Source organism: Bos grunniens, chromosome 11, assembly GCF_055505025.1.
Source record: "Bos grunniens cultivar Pamir isolate PY7600 chromosome 11, Bosgru_T2T1.0, whole genome shotgun sequence".
NCBI lineage: Eukaryota > Metazoa > Chordata > Mammalia > Artiodactyla > Bovidae > Bos > Bos grunniens.
Genome location: NC_141175.1, coordinates 19,256,393 through 19,272,950, shown reverse-complemented (window position 1 = coordinate 19,272,950; position 16,558 = coordinate 19,256,393). Strand labels below are relative to the sequence as shown.

The 16,558-nt window shown below is 48.8% G+C and overlaps 1 protein-coding gene and 1 long non-coding RNA gene across 2 annotated transcripts; one reads left to right on the top strand and one right to left on the bottom strand.

The window, feature by feature from the left end:
• Positions 1-9,028: 9,028 nt before the first annotated feature.
• On the bottom strand, positions 9,029-11,460 carry ID2 (inhibitor of DNA binding 2). The gene is made up of 3 exons (XM_086325472.1): positions 10,981-11,460; positions 10,596-10,659; positions 9,029-9,793 (listed from the first exon to the last, which is right to left on the bottom strand). Exons 1-2 carry the CDS (start codon positions 11,326-11,328, stop codon positions 10,603-10,605), a joined length of 405 nt encoding a protein of 134 aa, XP_086181598.1. The 5' UTR covers positions 11,329-11,460; the 3' UTR covers positions 9,029-9,793; positions 10,596-10,602.
• Positions 11,461-13,472: 2,012 nt separating this feature from the next.
• LOC147362681 (uncharacterized) lies at positions 13,473-15,892 on the top strand. The gene is made up of 3 exons (XR_015136388.1): positions 13,473-13,695; positions 13,801-13,884; positions 15,149-15,892. It is a non-coding gene; the product is annotated as an uncharacterized LOC147362681 (long non-coding RNA).
• The last annotated feature ends 666 nt before the right edge of the window (positions 15,893-16,558 follow it).

Below are 16,558 nucleotides of genomic sequence, written 5' to 3'. Positions count from 1 at the left end.
ACCCTGTTTCAAGGGCAGGAGACAGGCTTCAGCTCTTGTTGCTGACCATGTAGAAATATTTTTGCAGTTATTTTTGGAACATACAAACTGTCACAGATCACTACAGGGATTGCTGTTGTTCAGTGACTGAGTTATGCCTGACCCTTCGGGACCCCATGGACTGCAGCACGCCAGGCTTCCCTGTCCTTTACCACCTCCCGGAGTTTGCTCAAGCTGGTGTTCACTGAGTCGGCGATGCCATCCAACCACCTCATCCTCTGTCGTCCCCTTCTCCTCCTGCCCTCAATCTTTCCCAGCATTAGGGTCTTTTCCATTGAGTCGGCTCTTTGCATCAGGTGGCCAAATATTGGAGCTTCAGCTTCAGCCTCAGTCCTTCCAATGAATATTCAGGGTTGATTTCCTTTAGGGACTACAGGGATGAGGAAGACAAAGAGTCTGCTAGGATGCTATCATGGCAGAAAAATGGATGAACACATAGCTCTGCTACATGCTAGATGCACCCAGACTGATTTCAGAGAGCTGTTCATCTCCAGGGCAGAATTATAGACAGCATGATGGAGCTCAAAGGATCTCTTGCTGAGTTTCTCGTGAGACTGAGAGCTGGCTGGGGCACGTGCTTGTCCACACCTCCCGAGGGTCAAATGCTTGCGACCTCCCTCCTTCCAGGGGCTGCACATAAGCTCTGTCTTGGCTGAAAATATTTGAAATCAAGCAGATCTTTTCCCTCAATGCTGAAGCCTTCCACATACTTCTGGTATGTGATTGCCTCCATTTTTTACCCCTGCAGGATGATTTTCTTCGTTGGGAAATGTCAGTTAAAATTTACACCCTTACTGTAGTGAAAAAGATGTAAAAAATAGAAATGGCTTTCTTTTCAGACACTGTCACTCTCTCTCTTGCATATGGCTTCCAGTAAGAGTTTTTTTTTTTTTTTTTTCCCTTCTTCTTCTACTTCACTGATGGTTTGGCTATGGAATCTCAGAAAACTTGGGCTCTCGCCTATAACTAAGAATGCAAAGTCCTGATACAGAAAATGTTGAAGTGTATAAAAATCGATACTTACTATTTTTAGATTGCATATCAACATAAGACTTAGAATTCAAGTCCCTTGTCTTTATCTATTAGCAGATGCTACACAAAAGCGATCCCTTTCTTGTGAGTAAAGGTGTAGAAATAGCCCAACATTTCCAGAACTTTGGTCCTTTTATCTACTTCAGTGGATCACTTGAACTTGAAGGTTGTCTTTTTCAATGGTGAGATTAAGGAACATTATTAATGCTGTATAGTATGTTTCCAGTAATCAAAATATTTCCCCCCAGACAAGCTGCATACATATGAAAGCTGGGTAAGGAAAAAGAAATGAATTTTATCCTTGGCTATTATACCTTGCCATTTCATTCTTTAATAGAATGATCATTTCAAGTCCAAAATATTTAATAGTATGATTTCATATCTATCTATCTTCTATCTATCTAGTCTTTGAGATATGCCAAAATTACCCCTCCCATTGTGGAAGTGACAATATTATTTACTCCAGTTTGAGGTTCTGCGTAGAGCCAGAATTAGGTATTGAATTAGGTGAAAGTAATATTTGGGAAAAGTAAAATGTAAAAAGTAAAGGTAAAATGGTTGAATGAGTGATGATGTTCTATGATCTGAGGTTACTTAGTATGGTACTTTTTCTTGAGTTCAAAAAGCTAAGTTAATTGTGGTCTTATTAATAAGTTTAAAATGCACTGGCTACGACTAAAAAAAGACACATGTAAACCGGTGACATCTAGACATCGTAGACATCTAGACATCGTATCAGCTGGAGGAAATGCCGGCAGAACTCCTAAACTGAGAGTTTAGTGATACAGCAAGACACGCCTGGAGGAGTCACACAGCCAAAATTATCGCTGCCATTTCCACCAAATGTTTCCAAGGAGCTTCTAAAATGGTGCCTGTGGTAGAAAGTTGGCCCTTTGCTCCTTGCGGGCCCCCTGGCTCCCTGCTCAGACCGTGGGGTCCCTCCACTGTCACCAGCAGCAAAGGCATCAAGACCCCCAGGCAGGCCCTGATCCCACTGCACCCCCTCAGCCAAGGTTCTTAATAAAAACACTGTGTAGCCACCCTCCAAGATGGCCCCAGAGACCTGTGCCTGCTGTGTGCACCTGCAGCCTGGGTGCCCCCCACCTTGTGCCCAGGTTGTCTGTATGAACGATAGTGGAGATCTGTCATCCCCGAGATCTGGTGAGTCGAGGTTGCAGCTTCTGTACGTTCTCTCCCTGCCTTGCTCCGGGGGACACCAGCTGCCCTGCTCTGCTGTGATTGGCCCATAAGAGAGGCCCCGGGGTCTCTGGCCAACAGCTGGGGATGAACAGAGGTGACCACAAGATGGAATCTGGAAGCTGATTCTCCAGAGTCATCAGCCTCGAGGTGAGAGAACAGACACTTGATCCAGAGACCCAACAAAGCCACTCTCGCTTCCCAACCCTCAGAAACTGAGAAAGTGAGAAACATTCACTGCCTTAAGCTGCTAGTTCAGTTCAGTCGCTCAGTGGTATCCAACCCCATGGACTGCAGCATGCCAGGCCTCTGTGTCCTCCACCAACTCCTGGAGTTTGCTCAAACTCATGTCCATTGAGTTGGTGATGCCATCCAACCATCTCATCCTCTGTCATCCCCTTCTCCTCCCTCCGTCAGTCTTTCCCAGCATCAGGGTCTTTTCCAATGAGTCAGCTCTTTGCATCGGTGGCCAAAGGATTGGAACTTCAGCTTCAGCATCAGTCCTTGAAATGAATATTCAGGACTGATTTCCTGTAGGATGGACTGGTTGGATCTCCTTGCTGTCCAAAGGACTCTCAAGAGTCTTCTCCAACACCACAGTTCAAAAGCACCAATTCTTTAGTGCTCAGCTTTCTCTATAGTCCAACTCTCACATCCATACACATCACTGCAGATGGTGACTGCTGCCATGAAATTAAAAGATGCTTGCTCCTAGGAAGAAAAGCTCTGACCAACCTAGACAGCATATTAAAAAACACAGGCATTACTTTGCCAACAAAGGTCCATCTAGTCAAAGCTATGGTTTTCAAACTGCTAAGTTTTATTTATTAATTTTTGGCTGCACTGGGTCTTCATTTCGGCTTTCTCTGGGTGTGGTGGGCGGGGTCTCACTTCGGTGGCTTCTCTTGTTGCAGAGCACTGGCTGTAGAGCCCAGTCTCAGGAGTTGTGGGGCACAGGCTTAGTTGCCCCTTGACATGAGGACTCTTCCCTGACCAGGGACTGGATGCATGTCCCCTGCATTGGCAGGTGGATTCTTAACCACTGGACCACCAGGGAAGTCCAAGCTGCTAGGTTTTAGAAAGCTTACTCACCCAGCAATATCGGATCAGTGTAGCAGTAAAATTCTATTTTGTTGTTTTGCTATTTATTTAGTTTTATTTTATATTGGAATATAGCTGATTAATCCTGTTGAGTTAATTTCAGGTGTAGAGCAAAATGATTCAGTTCTACGTATACAGGCAGGTATCCTTTTTCAAACTCTTTTCCCACTTAGGTTATTACAGAATATTAAGCACTATTCCCAGTACTATACAGGAGGTCCTTGTTGGTCATCTAATTTTAAACACAGCAGTGTGTACATGTCAATCCTAAATTTCCAATCTAGCCCACTCTCCCCCTTTGCCTTCCCTCGTGGCCCTAAGTTCATTATCTAAGTCTGAAGAAAATCTGCCTTTGCCCATTTTTGAATTGGGCTGGTTTTTTACTTTTTTGGTGGTGGTTGTTGAGTTTTAAAAGTCCTTTACATATTTTGGATATTAATCCTATATCAGTTATATGACTTGCAAATAAATATTTTCTCCCATTCCATAGGTTGCATTTTCACTCTGTTGATAATGCGTAAATGGATGCACAAAGTTTTAAGTTTTCATGAAGTCCAATTTGTCTGTTTTTATTTATCTGTTTTGCCTGTGCCTTTGGTGTCATGTCTGAGAAGCCATCGCTACATCCTGTGTTGTGAGGCTTGTGCCATGTAAGAGTCTTATAGTTTTAGGTCTTATATGTTGTTGCCTTTAGTGCAGTTTGAGTTAATATATTTGTATATGGTATTAGGTAAGGGTCCAACTTCATTCTTTTGCACGTGACTATCCAATTTTTCTAGTACCTTTTGTTGTAAAGCCTGGCCTTTCCTATTGAATGGTCTTGGTATTCTTGTTGATCATTTGACCACACATGTGAGGGTCTGTTTCTGGATTCTCTAGTCTGCTCCATTGATCACTCTGTTTGTGGTCATGCCAACACCACACTGCTTGGATGACTAGAGCTTTATAGTAAGTTTTGAAATCAGGAAACATTAGCTCTCCAATTTTGTTCTTTTTCTAGACTGTTTTAGCTTAAGGATCCCTTGAGATTCCATATGAACTTTAGGATGGATTTTTCTATTTCTGCAAAAAACATCATTTTGATTTGACATGGATTGGTCTCGAATCTAATAGACTGCTTTAGATGGCATTGTCATTTTAACAATATTACGTTCTCTAATTCATGAGTATGGGAAATCTTTCCATTTCTAAATGTCTTCTTTAATTTTTTCAGCAATGTTTTATACTTTTAATTGTGCGTGCCTTTTGCCTCTTTGGTTAATTCCTAAGTATTTTATTCTTTTTTGATGTTATTGTAAATTGAATTGTTTTCTTAATTTCCTTTTCAGATTGTTTGTTGTTAGTGTGTAGAAATGCTCCAGTGGTTTTTCATCTGGGTTTTAACTTTTGCATCGTTTTCAATTTCAATATCTTGGGATTGTCTTATGTTTTCAATTAGTTCTTTGATTTCTTTAATCATTTCAGTCATTCTCATTCTTTATAGTTCTTTGGTTCCTAATCTTTCTCTTCATTGTATCTATTGACTCTTTTGCTCATAGTAAATTGTTTTCCAGTGGTTTAAAAAAAATTTACTTTAAACTTTCAGCGAGCCATTAAATATGAGAATTGTATGCGGTCTATATGGAGGGCTTTTCCATCCAGAGAAGTTTTGCACTTGCTACTGCCAAACACCCTAGAAGCATCACTAGATGGGACCCCACTTTATATTAATTTATTGGCATTAGCACAGTGGGAAAGAAACTGCCTGCCAACACAGGAGGTGCAAGAGACACAGGTTTGATCCCTGGGTTGGAAAGATCCTCCAGAGGAGGGCAACTCGCTCCAGTAGTCTTACTTGGAGAACCCCATGGACAGAGGAGCTTGGAGGGCTACGGTCCACGGGGTCGCCAAGAGTAAGACACGACTGAGTGTCTGAGCACACACACACTGGCAGTAGAATTTCTGAAACTAACTGGGTAGTATATATTTGAACCTGAGGGCAGATCTACCTACATGAATTTTCAAGGGAGCTATTTCTTTCCCAGCCTGAGCTCAGGCTGACAAATAGACTTTCTCAGGATCTAGTGAGCAATGTATTTTTTTAGTCTATACTTCAGCTGAGGGGGCCTTCAAGGGTTCTGCATGGTGGTCACAGCCGCAGCGTCCTGCTTCCACATGGTTTCCAAACCTTGATCCCCATCCCCGTTGGGCCAGTGCCCCTACATTGCCGAGCCTGGCGCCCCCAGCCAGGACGGCCACAGCGCTGGGCACTCCCCTCCTCCCTCTACTCTGCTTCAGCTCTGTCTACACGTGTCCTCTGCAGCCTGCCCTGGCATTCTTGTGACCTTGGGCTGGTGCCACTCAGAGTGCCTGTGTCCGTGGTTGGCACTGAACACAGTATCTGCGCTGAGCTTCTCAACCCATCTCATGGCCCCTGTCCCAGATGATCTTTATGATGAACCAGAAAGACATCCGAAGTCTTGGCAGCGTCATCAACCAGAACAAAGACACTCAGAGCCTGGAGGCGCCTTCCCATCAGCACAAAAAGGGAGGGTGGGTGGCAAGTCAGGCTACTGACTCTCCGCGTGGTCCTGGAGCCGCATGCCCACACTGTGGAGAGCGAGCCCCATAAATAATTAACACTGAAATTTTTTTTTTTTTTTTAAGAAAAGCTCCACAGTACAAGCATTCTTTTTATGGACAAGAATGCTATTTCCTTTTAAATTCAAAAGCCCCTTCTCCATTTCAGTAGAACACTGGGCCGAGTTGCTCTGTCTGTGAACGGCTGTGCATCTTTCCTCACTCAAGTCACATCTCTGAACCCAGTTTCCACAGGATGGAAGATTTACGTCTGCTTACCTAAGAGGATTTATCCATGACTTTGAGGACTAAGAGTAAATGTAAACTGACATTTATTGTTTGAGGTTAGTGTGACCTTGATTCCAAAATTAGATAAGGTCTGCACAAGATACCACAGCTCTATTTCATTCTCAAAAATTCCAAGCAAAATATTGGCTGACAGAACGCGACAGTGTCTATAAAAAGTAACAATACATCGTGTTCAGGTAGGATTTTTTTTTTAATCTCAGTTTTGTTTATTTATTTATTTTACTTTACAATATTGTATTGGTTTTGCCATCAGGTAGGATTAATTGCAGAAATGAAAGGGTAGTTCACATCAGAAAAATCGGTATCATATACTAGAGAAATAATTTCAATAAATATGGTAAAAGTATTTTACCAAATTCACCCCCCAAATTATGATTTAGAATTCTCAAGAAATCCCTAACAATGGAAGGGTTCTTCCTCAAATGGATAAAGACTATATATTACAACAAAATCCTAGAGTCAGGTCATCCATAAGGGATGGAGGGTGACCTGTGCTCCAAGCGCCAGGATAGGACACGAATACCCACTCTCACTCACCCCTATTCCTTTAACACAGCATTGAAGATTCTGGCTAAAGTGCTTAAATAATTCAGAAAAATAAATAAATAAGTAACATTCAGTTAAACAGAAGCTTAAGGTAAGAGAAGGGAGAACGTTCAGGCTTTCGTTGGACTTGACAATCCATTTTTCTCCACAATCGCCTTATCATCTATTTGAGGCCAAGGATCACACCTGATACTTTTTAAAAAAATCCAGGACCCCACCTGGTGTCGAGTTGGTGGTAGATACTAGTTTGCAAAAGGGATCTTATCCAAGTTATGAAGTAGTAAAGATGAAATGAGTCGCATGTGGAAACCACTGTACATGTGCTAGAGAAGTAAGCTTGCAGGACATCATCCTTCGTTTTCAAAAGGCTGCATCTCCCTTCCACTTCTAAGCCTCAGAGCCCCCGCGCCCGCGAACTGCCCTCCTCGAGGCGGCCAGCAGGTGGCGCCCGGCCTCCACCGGCAGGACCCGGAAAGGCCCACTGGGCTCCGACGTCCCAAGTCCCCTCGGAAGGGCGCCCGTTTCCCGGACGCGGCTGCTCCCTTAGGTCTTCGATCGAAAGGCGCGAACGGCCCGCGGCTCCCAGCGACGGTGTGGGCCCGGCTTGCCCCACGCTTCCCTCGCAAAGCCAGGGAGCCCTCGCGCGAGGTCCCCTCCGTCCAAGACACTGTCTCGGTCCGAGCCGACCGCGGGCGGGGCACCGAGCCTGGGGTCTGTGCTCCCCTCCCCCCGGAGAGAAAGGCCGCAGGTGGGTAGAGACCTGGCCTGGCGCTTCCCGCCCTCGCCGCTCCCGGGTGCAGCCCCACGCGGGGTGGCCGGTCGTGCCGGGCGCTGGAGGGGCAGAGGACGAGTGGACCGACGGCCTAGGCCAGTCCTGAAGGGCGGCCACGGTCGGAATGACCGGCTCCGCACGGGGGCCGCCGCCGGAGCCCGCCTCCCCGGGGGTATGATGATCCCCGACAACGGCGACGGCCCCTGGATCCAAGGACAGGCCCACCTGTGGGCGAAGATGCGGTCCGGGGGCGGGGACGATGCGCAGCGCGCGGGTGATGCGCAAAGCTGGCCCGGCCGGCTGCACGGCCCCCTCCCCCCCCCCCCCCCGCGCCCTGGAAGGGTGCAGGAGCCCGGCTAGGCTGGGACCACCGGTGCCCCCGCCCCCGCCCCCGCCCCCGCCCCGCGCTCGGGCGCGATGGATTCCGTGTCGGGCCCGGAAACGCCGCAGCCACCCGGGACAGACTCGCCGGCGCCACCCTTACACCTGCTCGGCTGGGCCTGAGACGGTAGCCCCAGGTGAGACCCTCCCCCCCCCCCCAACCTCACCCCCTATCCTCACCGGCCCGTCCTCCCCGCTCCTTCTCCAGGTCCCGTCCACCCTGGATCGGCCTTACGAGCATCCCACCCCCACCCTCAAGCCACATGCCCTGGCGGAAGTGTCTTCCAACGTGAGAAGGTAGTATCAATATACGGGGATACAGATGATTTGTAAACACGTACCTACACTAGCTCTGCATTTTAAAGCCAAGTCCCAACGTTGCCACGTGAGGGATGCGGTGGACACAGCACTTGGATCCTTCCCTGTGGTTCCCTCTCTCTCCTTCCCTGCGCAGTCCAGGGTGAAGGGCGATTTAAAGATTTAAACAGAAACCTGTCTCGGAGCCCGGGCAGGGCCCAAGCCTCCTCCCCAGGCTGGGTGAGCTACAGGTGCAGGAGGAAGCTCGCGGCCATATTACAGCTTCATCCCCAGGGCGAAGTGGCCTTAGGAGTAGCATGGAGGGTTGTTTTTTTTTTTTTTTTTTTTTTTTTGCCCCACCTCTAAATCTTAAAATCAGGTTCAGAAATTCTGTGGATTCTGTTCTTTCCTGATTAACAGCAGTTTCATTTGCTGCAGAAGTGTCTTATCCACTCGACAGGTCGTCATCCAGATTCCACATCTAAAGTGCTAGGAGTCCTCACCACAGTAACTCTTGGGTTGGAAACCCCACCCCAAGGCACAGAACTACTTTTTTCTTGACAGACTAAGAGAAACTTCTGGGTCTATAGACTCCCCAGCACAGTCAGCTTCCCTAAAAAGCAGCAGCAGCCCTTTGCCCCAGAGTGCTAGCCCTGACCACACATCTATCTGATAAGGGCCTTCTCTGAACTGCAGATTCCAAGACTTAGGGGTGGTAGAAGTGATGAAGGAGGAGGGATTAAATAAAATGGCGAGACAGAGACAGAATCTTAAAAATCATTCAGAATTCAGGCATTGACTTCAGACATGTTTTATTATAATCTTATACAGTCTACATAAATTTGAACTTGTATTTATTTGGGTTCAGTTATAACATAGCATAATAAAAATCAAAGCACTGGTCCTCTGAAATAAAGCAGGCAATCACCATTCAATAAACACACTTGATTTATTTTGTATAAAAGGGTTAAGTTTACAACTAAACTTTTATAAAAAGTTTAGCATGAATAAGTACATTACACTTTGTATGCAGAAATGTACATTTCTGCCACTATACAAGAAAACTCTAATTAAAGAGTTCACAAGGTTTCACTCAATATATATATATTTATATATAAATATATACACAGCATTCAGTAGGCTTGTGTCAAAAAAGGTAATTTCTGACCAAAAGACTTCATTTAAGTAACTGAATACTGATCCTTCTGGTATTCACGCTCCACCTTTGAAAAAAGGCAAAGTCTGCTTAAATTGGGCAATTCCTTGTGATTTTAACGTTTTCGCTCCCCATGGTGGGAATAGTATATAAAGAAAACCTTCCAACTGCAGAAAGGGCATTTAAAAGTCTTTTTCATAAATAACTAATATCACAGTCCAGGTCAGAAAACACCCTGGGGAAGTTGATCATTCTTAAGTTTTCCTTCCATTTTTTTTTTTTAAAAGGTCCATTTGACTTGTTGTCCTCCTTGTGAAATGGTTGAAAAATAAGTTCAGCGCCTTAAAAGAGCCTGTGGATTTGTTGTTGTTGTTGTGCAAAGGGAAAAAAAAAGTCATGAACACCTGCAAGAGATCGAGAGAGAAAGGACTGTTTAGGAGGTTTTACCCTAAGGGCAGAGTCAGGCAGACTGGCGCCAGGAGGAAGCCGCAGTTTGAACATTTAACCAAACACTCAAACATTGGGCAAACCCTGGCGTCCAGATGCAGCGCACACACTCGGCCTGGACAGCGCAAATTAAACATTAAAATAGCAGAGGCTCCGGGGAAAACTTCCCAACGCAATCTCCTATTTGGATCTCCAACGGCAGTGCTCACAGGCGCCAGTCTGCTTCTTGTAACAATTATTTGATTGAAAACAGCCCTTTAGTTAACAGATAGGGAAGTCGGAATCCCACATCACAGGGTCTGAGACACAGGGTAGCAATGCTCAGCTGGCCGATCCGAAGGGGCTGGAGTTTTGGGGAAGGAGGATCCCTATGGAATTTGCGGTGATAAGATTAATTATATGGAGGTTAGTACCTCATAGTACCAGAGCAATAGCAGAAAACAGCCGGGGCATGTTACAGGCGCACGAGAAGCCAGTAGGTATTCTCCTTCACCACCTTGGGAGTGAGTTACAGGCATTGATTTTTTTCTTTTTCTTTCTTTTTTTTTTTTTTTTAAGGAAAACGTTCTGGGATTTTGAGTAACAGGAGCTAGATGACTCTTCATGTCTAGGACGCGTAAACAATGTACTACGTGCAACCCAACGCAGTACACGTTCATTTACCAAACCCCCAAATTTTACAGATACGCAAGTACCCACGCGCGCACACACACTCTCCAAGCGCCAGTTAACCAACGGGGGACACAAGCAGACACTCACCATTTATTCAGCCACAGAGAGCTTTGCTGTCATTTGACATTAACTCAGAAGGGAATTCAGAAGCCTGCGAGAGAAAGGGGGGGGGGAAGGCACAAGACGTTAGACAACCTTAAGGAGAAAGAACCTTAAAAAAAAAATAGTTTTATTTTGAACAGCAAGTTCCAATAACCCACGTTTATACTGAATTCAGACTCGGAGGCATTAATATGTCATAACTTAACAATTTCACGCACACGACTCTTTGCACAGCAGATTTGTTTTTGTTTTAAATGACAGTAACAGGGATAGTGATGATAAAGTTATTAGCCTATCTGTAAGTGAGCGACTAGGGCCCGCCGCCTGACAACGGCTCTACCCGAGCATCGCTGGGGGGAGCGGGTCTTACCTGCAAGGACAGGATGCTGATGTCGGTGTTGAGGGTGGTGAGCGGCGTCCTGGACGCCTGGCTCTGTCCGGGTCGCTGGTGGTGCAGGCTAACGATGGTGGGGTGCGAGTCCAGCGCGATCTGCAAGTCCAAGATGTAGTCGATGACGTGCTGCAGGATTTCCATCTTGCTCACCTTCTTGTTTTGCGGGATGCTGGGCACCAGCTCCTTGAGCTTGGAGTAGCAGTCGTTCATGTTGTACAGCAGGCTCATCGGGTCGTCCACCGGGGTTTTGCTCCGGGAGATGCCCAGGCCGTGGTCCGAAAGGCTGTTTTTCCTAACGGACCTCACTGGACTGAAGGCTTTCATGCTGACCGCGGGGAAGGGAAGCGAAGCGATTGGGAGGAGGGAAGCGGGCTGCCCCGAAGCTCAGGCCGCCGCCGTCGCTGCCGCCGCCTCCTGCGAAGCTCGCTACGCTCGGCACCGCGCTCGGCTCAGAATGAAGCGGGGAGCCCGGCCCGGCGGCTTTTATACGCGCTCGCCGGGACCACACGACCCGGCTTCCCCGCGCCCTCATTGGTGGAAGGCGGTGCGTCCATCAGGCCGGGCGGGCGCGCCCATTGGCAGGCGCGGGCGCGAGGGGAGAGCTCCGTCCTTCCGCGTTCGCAGCCAATCGCCGTGGGGGTGGGCGGAACGGGCGCCAGCCCAGCTGAGGTGGTAAATAGAGTACAGTGAGCGCCGGGCCCAGGGGGACCTGGGGGTGGGCAGGGGCCGGGAGAGGGCCGAACACCGGGAGCAGGGGGGCGCGGACGCGGTGGGGGCGGGGACACCCCGGGAACGTAAGCGTGCACCCCAATTCCAATCCCGATCACTAGGCGGGACCCTCCCCCTAAAGGTGCCCCCCGACGGAGGCTGCTACACCTCTAGGCTTTCAGCATCACTAAGATCACAGCACCCGCGACGGGATCTGCACGGCAGAGGGGGAAAGCCACCACGGTTCCCCGCGCCTCCCGGAAAGTTATCAAGACGTTATAGAAAGCATTTCCGAAAAAAGGGAAAACGCAAATAAGTTTGCCATCGACAACTGATGTTTGTAGATTGAGATCGGCCTCTTAAGATCAGGAAAAGCTTTGTAAAAACAAACCCCAAAACACCCACGCGCGCGCATTTCAACGACAGGTTTAAGTGTGGGATCGTGCAACCCGGAGCAACGTAGAAGGCAGTATTGTAAACTCTGTGAAATGAGTACTTACTGGATAACCGTGCTGATCGCTAAGGAGCTCCGAGACGTGCGGGACCCTTCCTGGGTTCCTTCTCTAGCACTGGGAAGGGCTATTATAATAAAGCTATTAATCGGAAATCATTAGGAGTATTTGCATATTGAAGCTGTATTTACATACACTACCCTTGAGAGGCTGCTGGTCCGCTCTGCAGTGTCGGTGGCAAAGGAAGGTGACTAGCTATGTACACATCATGATTTCTGGTGTCACATTTCAGCGCCTGCTGTATTTTTAAAGTTCTGTACAGGTAGGTGGCCCTAGCCATGGTCAATATCTTCACACTGTTTAAAAAAAAATCTATCAGGTACCAGGATGGGAATCTTCTCAGCACTAGTACTGGAGGCAGCTTCAGGTTGTGTCCCCGCCCTCAACTTTTTAAAAAATTTTCTTTCTAGAAATCTTTTAAGAACTCATTCCTGAGGTCTAAATAAAAAACGGTTTGCAGTTATTTACTCAAATCCTTTTCAGTGAATTCACACATAATTCTAACTTAAGGGAAGACTACAGTAAATTAGTTGTGTGTTTTGAAAATCATTTTTCTAGAATACAATAAACTAGGAAGTCTGAAAAAGCATTCTATTTTTAAGTGTCTTTTACTTTATCTCAATCTGCATCTCTTTGGCCTTTAAGAAGGAAAAGGAGGGCAGAACTGGAGAAAAAGTAAAGCTTAATAATGGGTAAACAGTATATTTTTCTTCAATTAATGATTAATTCCTCAGCTGGTGGACCAGCCGGTCTGGTCCTGGACAACAACTACAAACATGTGCCTGCACTACAGCTGCTCTCGAGGGAGGAAAAGTTGGTGGCGCTAGGGTAGATATCACCTACCGAAAATCCAGCGACCTCAGGTGGGAGGATGGAGGTGATGGTTTCCTGACCAGCAGAGAAATCTGCTCAGGGCCTGCCCAGCAAATGCTGCCTGAGACTTCTTTGCGAACAGCAGTGGAGTCCCCACCTCTCCTCTGCTATTAAGTCTGGAAATGATTTCATCCTGAGTCCCCACAGTTCGAACCTTTTGATGTACTTTGCGTGCATGTGTTTCTGTCACATACGTGCCACAGTGGAACAGATTTTGTTTTGACACTATTTTGGTTCATGATGTTATACTTTGACTATTTTACAATAATAGCCAATGTAAACAAACATCTTTGGGATTCTCAAATTATTACTTGTGATTCTTGGACATTGCAGCTCTGAGATACTGACGCATTCCTAGCTTTTTCCAAGGACACCGTATGTTAACATCCGTGCCAGCCTCATTATCCCTCCAGCCGGGCTCCGGGCTGCTTCCTAATGAGCGTTGTGCGGGATTACTTTGCACACTCGCAAAGTTGATGAAGGCACTGCCTTCTCCCAGGCTCGTGTGTGTACCCTGATGCAGTAAAACTGCTAAATATGGTGAAAGTGTTCTGGTGTTTCTTCCTCTATCGGCCATGTCAGAGTCCAGTCAGCCTGGGTGAGTGGAATTCGATTCGACTGGCAGGCCAACCAGTTCTACATTCATTTAAAGATCAACTTAAGGGGACTATGAGGGTAAGTTCATGATTTTTTTTTTTTAAAGGCCTGAGTTCCTAGTACGTTCTGTCTCAGCAAGCCCAATACGCCATTACCTTTAAAATTATGTTTTCATCGGGAAAACGGTGAGGTGAGTTACAAAAAAAAAAAAATCTGTCCATTGGTGTCTCCGTGGGCTTGAATTTGAGGCCTCTAAAGCTACAGATGGGCCCTGGTTCTGCTAGATCCGTGGGTGGTGGGAAGGTGTGAATGGTTTCCGGTGGGGGGGTGGGTGGAGATGCATGCCCCCCACCTCCCCCACTTAAAGTCACACGCCGGCCCGGGAAGGTCGCCTAACCTGGTTCCAGGGCTTCACTCCCTCGGTCTCCACCCCGGCCCGGCCGCCGCCGGCTCCCAGCGCGACTGGCCCCTCGCGGTAATGAGAAGCAGCTCCGGGCCGGGCGCGCCAGGCTGGCCGGACGGCCTTTGCAATTCCAACCCCCATCCCCCGCCCCGCGTGATGCAACTGGGGGCGGGAGGAGCCTGCGGGAAGGCGGAGGTGGGGTGCGGAGGAGGGGGTGTCTCAAGGTCCTCCCGGCACATCTGGCGCGCTGGGGAGCGCTCGCCTCTCTTCCCCCCGGTTTTGTTCTCCCAGCTGTGTCCATCCCGCCCGTGACCCCCCGAGCGAGCCCTGACAGGTGATGAATGCGCGGCGGCGGCGGCAGCGGCGCGCGGGCCGGGCCGCGGCGGGGCCGGGGCCGGAGCCCGGGAGCAGACTCTCTGGCGCCAGGCGCGTGACGCCGCCCATTCACGCCGCCCGGCCGCCTTGTCCTCGCGGCGCCGCTCAGGCGGCTGCCATGGCAACCGCGCCGTCACTCAGCGCGCGCGCCCAGCTGATCAATGCCTGCGAGGCCCGGCTGGCCCCGGCGCGCCCCAGCCCCGCCGCTCGGCCTGCGCGCACCTGCAGCCGCCGCGCGTCTTAAGTTTCCAGCGATTTGGGGCAAGGAAGGAGGACCGAGAAGAAAAGAAAAGGGGGGCTGGTTGGGAGAGAAGAAAAAAAAAAAAAATACACACAATAAAAGCCAGGAGAGGGAGAAGAAAGAAATCTTCCTTGTGCAGAGGAGGCGTCATGTGGCTTAGAGGTTGCCAAAGCAAAAGGTTTTGCTTTATTTTGTTTTTGCAACCGAGACGCTCAGGGTGGGGCCGGCGCGAGGGGAGGGCGGATGGGGAGAAAGTGACTGTCTCAGTGGAGGGCAAAAGTGATTTATTCCTTGGGATCCTCACGAGGAGGAGCTGGACTCCCCCAAAATACCTTTGAAGGCCCCCCTCCCTCCCGCCCCCACATACTGCCCATCCTCGGAACCTTGGGAGGTTGCCCTAAAGAAAAAAAAATCAGATTTTTTTTTCCCTCCCAGGACGGCCCCCTCCCCTCGCCCTCCGGGAGGCTGGAGGATGGGCAGCCGGTTCCCGCGGCTCCCAATCTCTGCGCGCGGCCGACCCGCGTCTGCGTCCTCATTAACACTACAAAGCCGGGCAGACGTCGCCTCTTTCCAGAGCTGCGCTTTCAGCTGCGAACATCAAGAGGCCAGAAAACATCCAAGTGGGCCCGAGGACGCAGACGCCGCCTCGGTCCTGGCTTTATCTCTAGGGAAAGTTCCATTTTAAGAACCAGATGCCAACATTCCCGGACAGTTTATGGTATCCGGATCCCTCGGGGTGCGCATCCGCGGCTTAGAGTGTTAGCAGCAATTATTTATCGTGTGCCCTGGAGAGGAGGTCCTGAACACGACTGTCCTCGGCGGACCCTGGGGGTGGGGGTGGGGTGGGGACACACGACTGTTCCCGATCCGGTTATCTGGTTTAGCAGAGTTTGTTGTGGTTTTCGAGGAAACAGCATCTGGGTTACATAAGGATTCAAGTTTTTGCTTTGCTTGTTTATTTAATACCTTGGCAAGAGGGAGCCCTCACTCTGAAACCAGATAACCGAATTTGGGTTTAAAACAGCCTTAGATGAGGGGCAACGAGAGGGGAAGAAAATGAATCAAACCACGAAAAGCAAACAAGGGGATGTTTATTTTTCTCCCTTTGGGTAGTTTTGAAGACCTGCCTAACCTCTTACTTCTCGTCGCGCACAGCTAATAAATTGCATTAACAAAGCACTTCAGCTACTACCGTGGCTTAGCGGACATCCCTCCCCCGCGCCACCCCCACCCCGGCCCTAATTCCTTCTAGGATTCGCGCGCGGTCCTGTTTGCCCAGAGATCTCAAGAGCACCAGGAAAAACGGCGTGCTAAATCCAATTTCTTTCAACTGTCTGATCTCCTTGTAGGGAGATCACCTTTCAGCCCCGTTCAAAGAAAGCAAAGTTTGGAAAGTTTGGCGGAGGAGCCGATTTAACTACCAGCACGGCAAATATTTAGTTACAAACGCTGTGAAGTGCCCAGATTTGTGGCCGCGTTTGGCTTTCACAAAGGATTTTCCTGTGACTTTTGTTCCGGTCACCAAATTAAAAAAGAAAATTAACTTGAGCGAGAGATAAGGGCTTGGAAAACAACCCCGGGCCGCCCGCGAGCTGGCGGGCGCGGGACTGGCGTCGCCGAGTCTGCGCCGCCCCGAGGCGCGCGTCGCGGGGGTCCGACCCCCGCGGGGAGCCCGGGTCACCGCTCGGACCCCGGGCCGCCGCCCACCGTGAGCCAACCCTCGCGGCATGCAGCGCCGCGGCCGCCGGGCTGCCTCCCGGCGTCCGTGGGAAACCGCGGTAACCCTCTCCAGCCAGCGACAAGGGCGGGCTTGTCCGGAATCAGGCTGCATCTTAATATTATAAT

Excerpts from the sequence above, each read along its gene's own strand:
- ID2 (XM_086325472.1), bottom strand. The coding sequence starts at position 11,328 with ATGAAAGCCTTCAGTCCAGTGAGGTCCGTTAGGAAAAACAGCCTTTCG. Across the intron at positions 10,660-10,980 it reads TCAGCATCCTGTCCTTGCAG|GCTTCTGAATTCCCTTCTGA; the intron begins GTAAGACCCGCT and ends TTTCTCTCGCAG.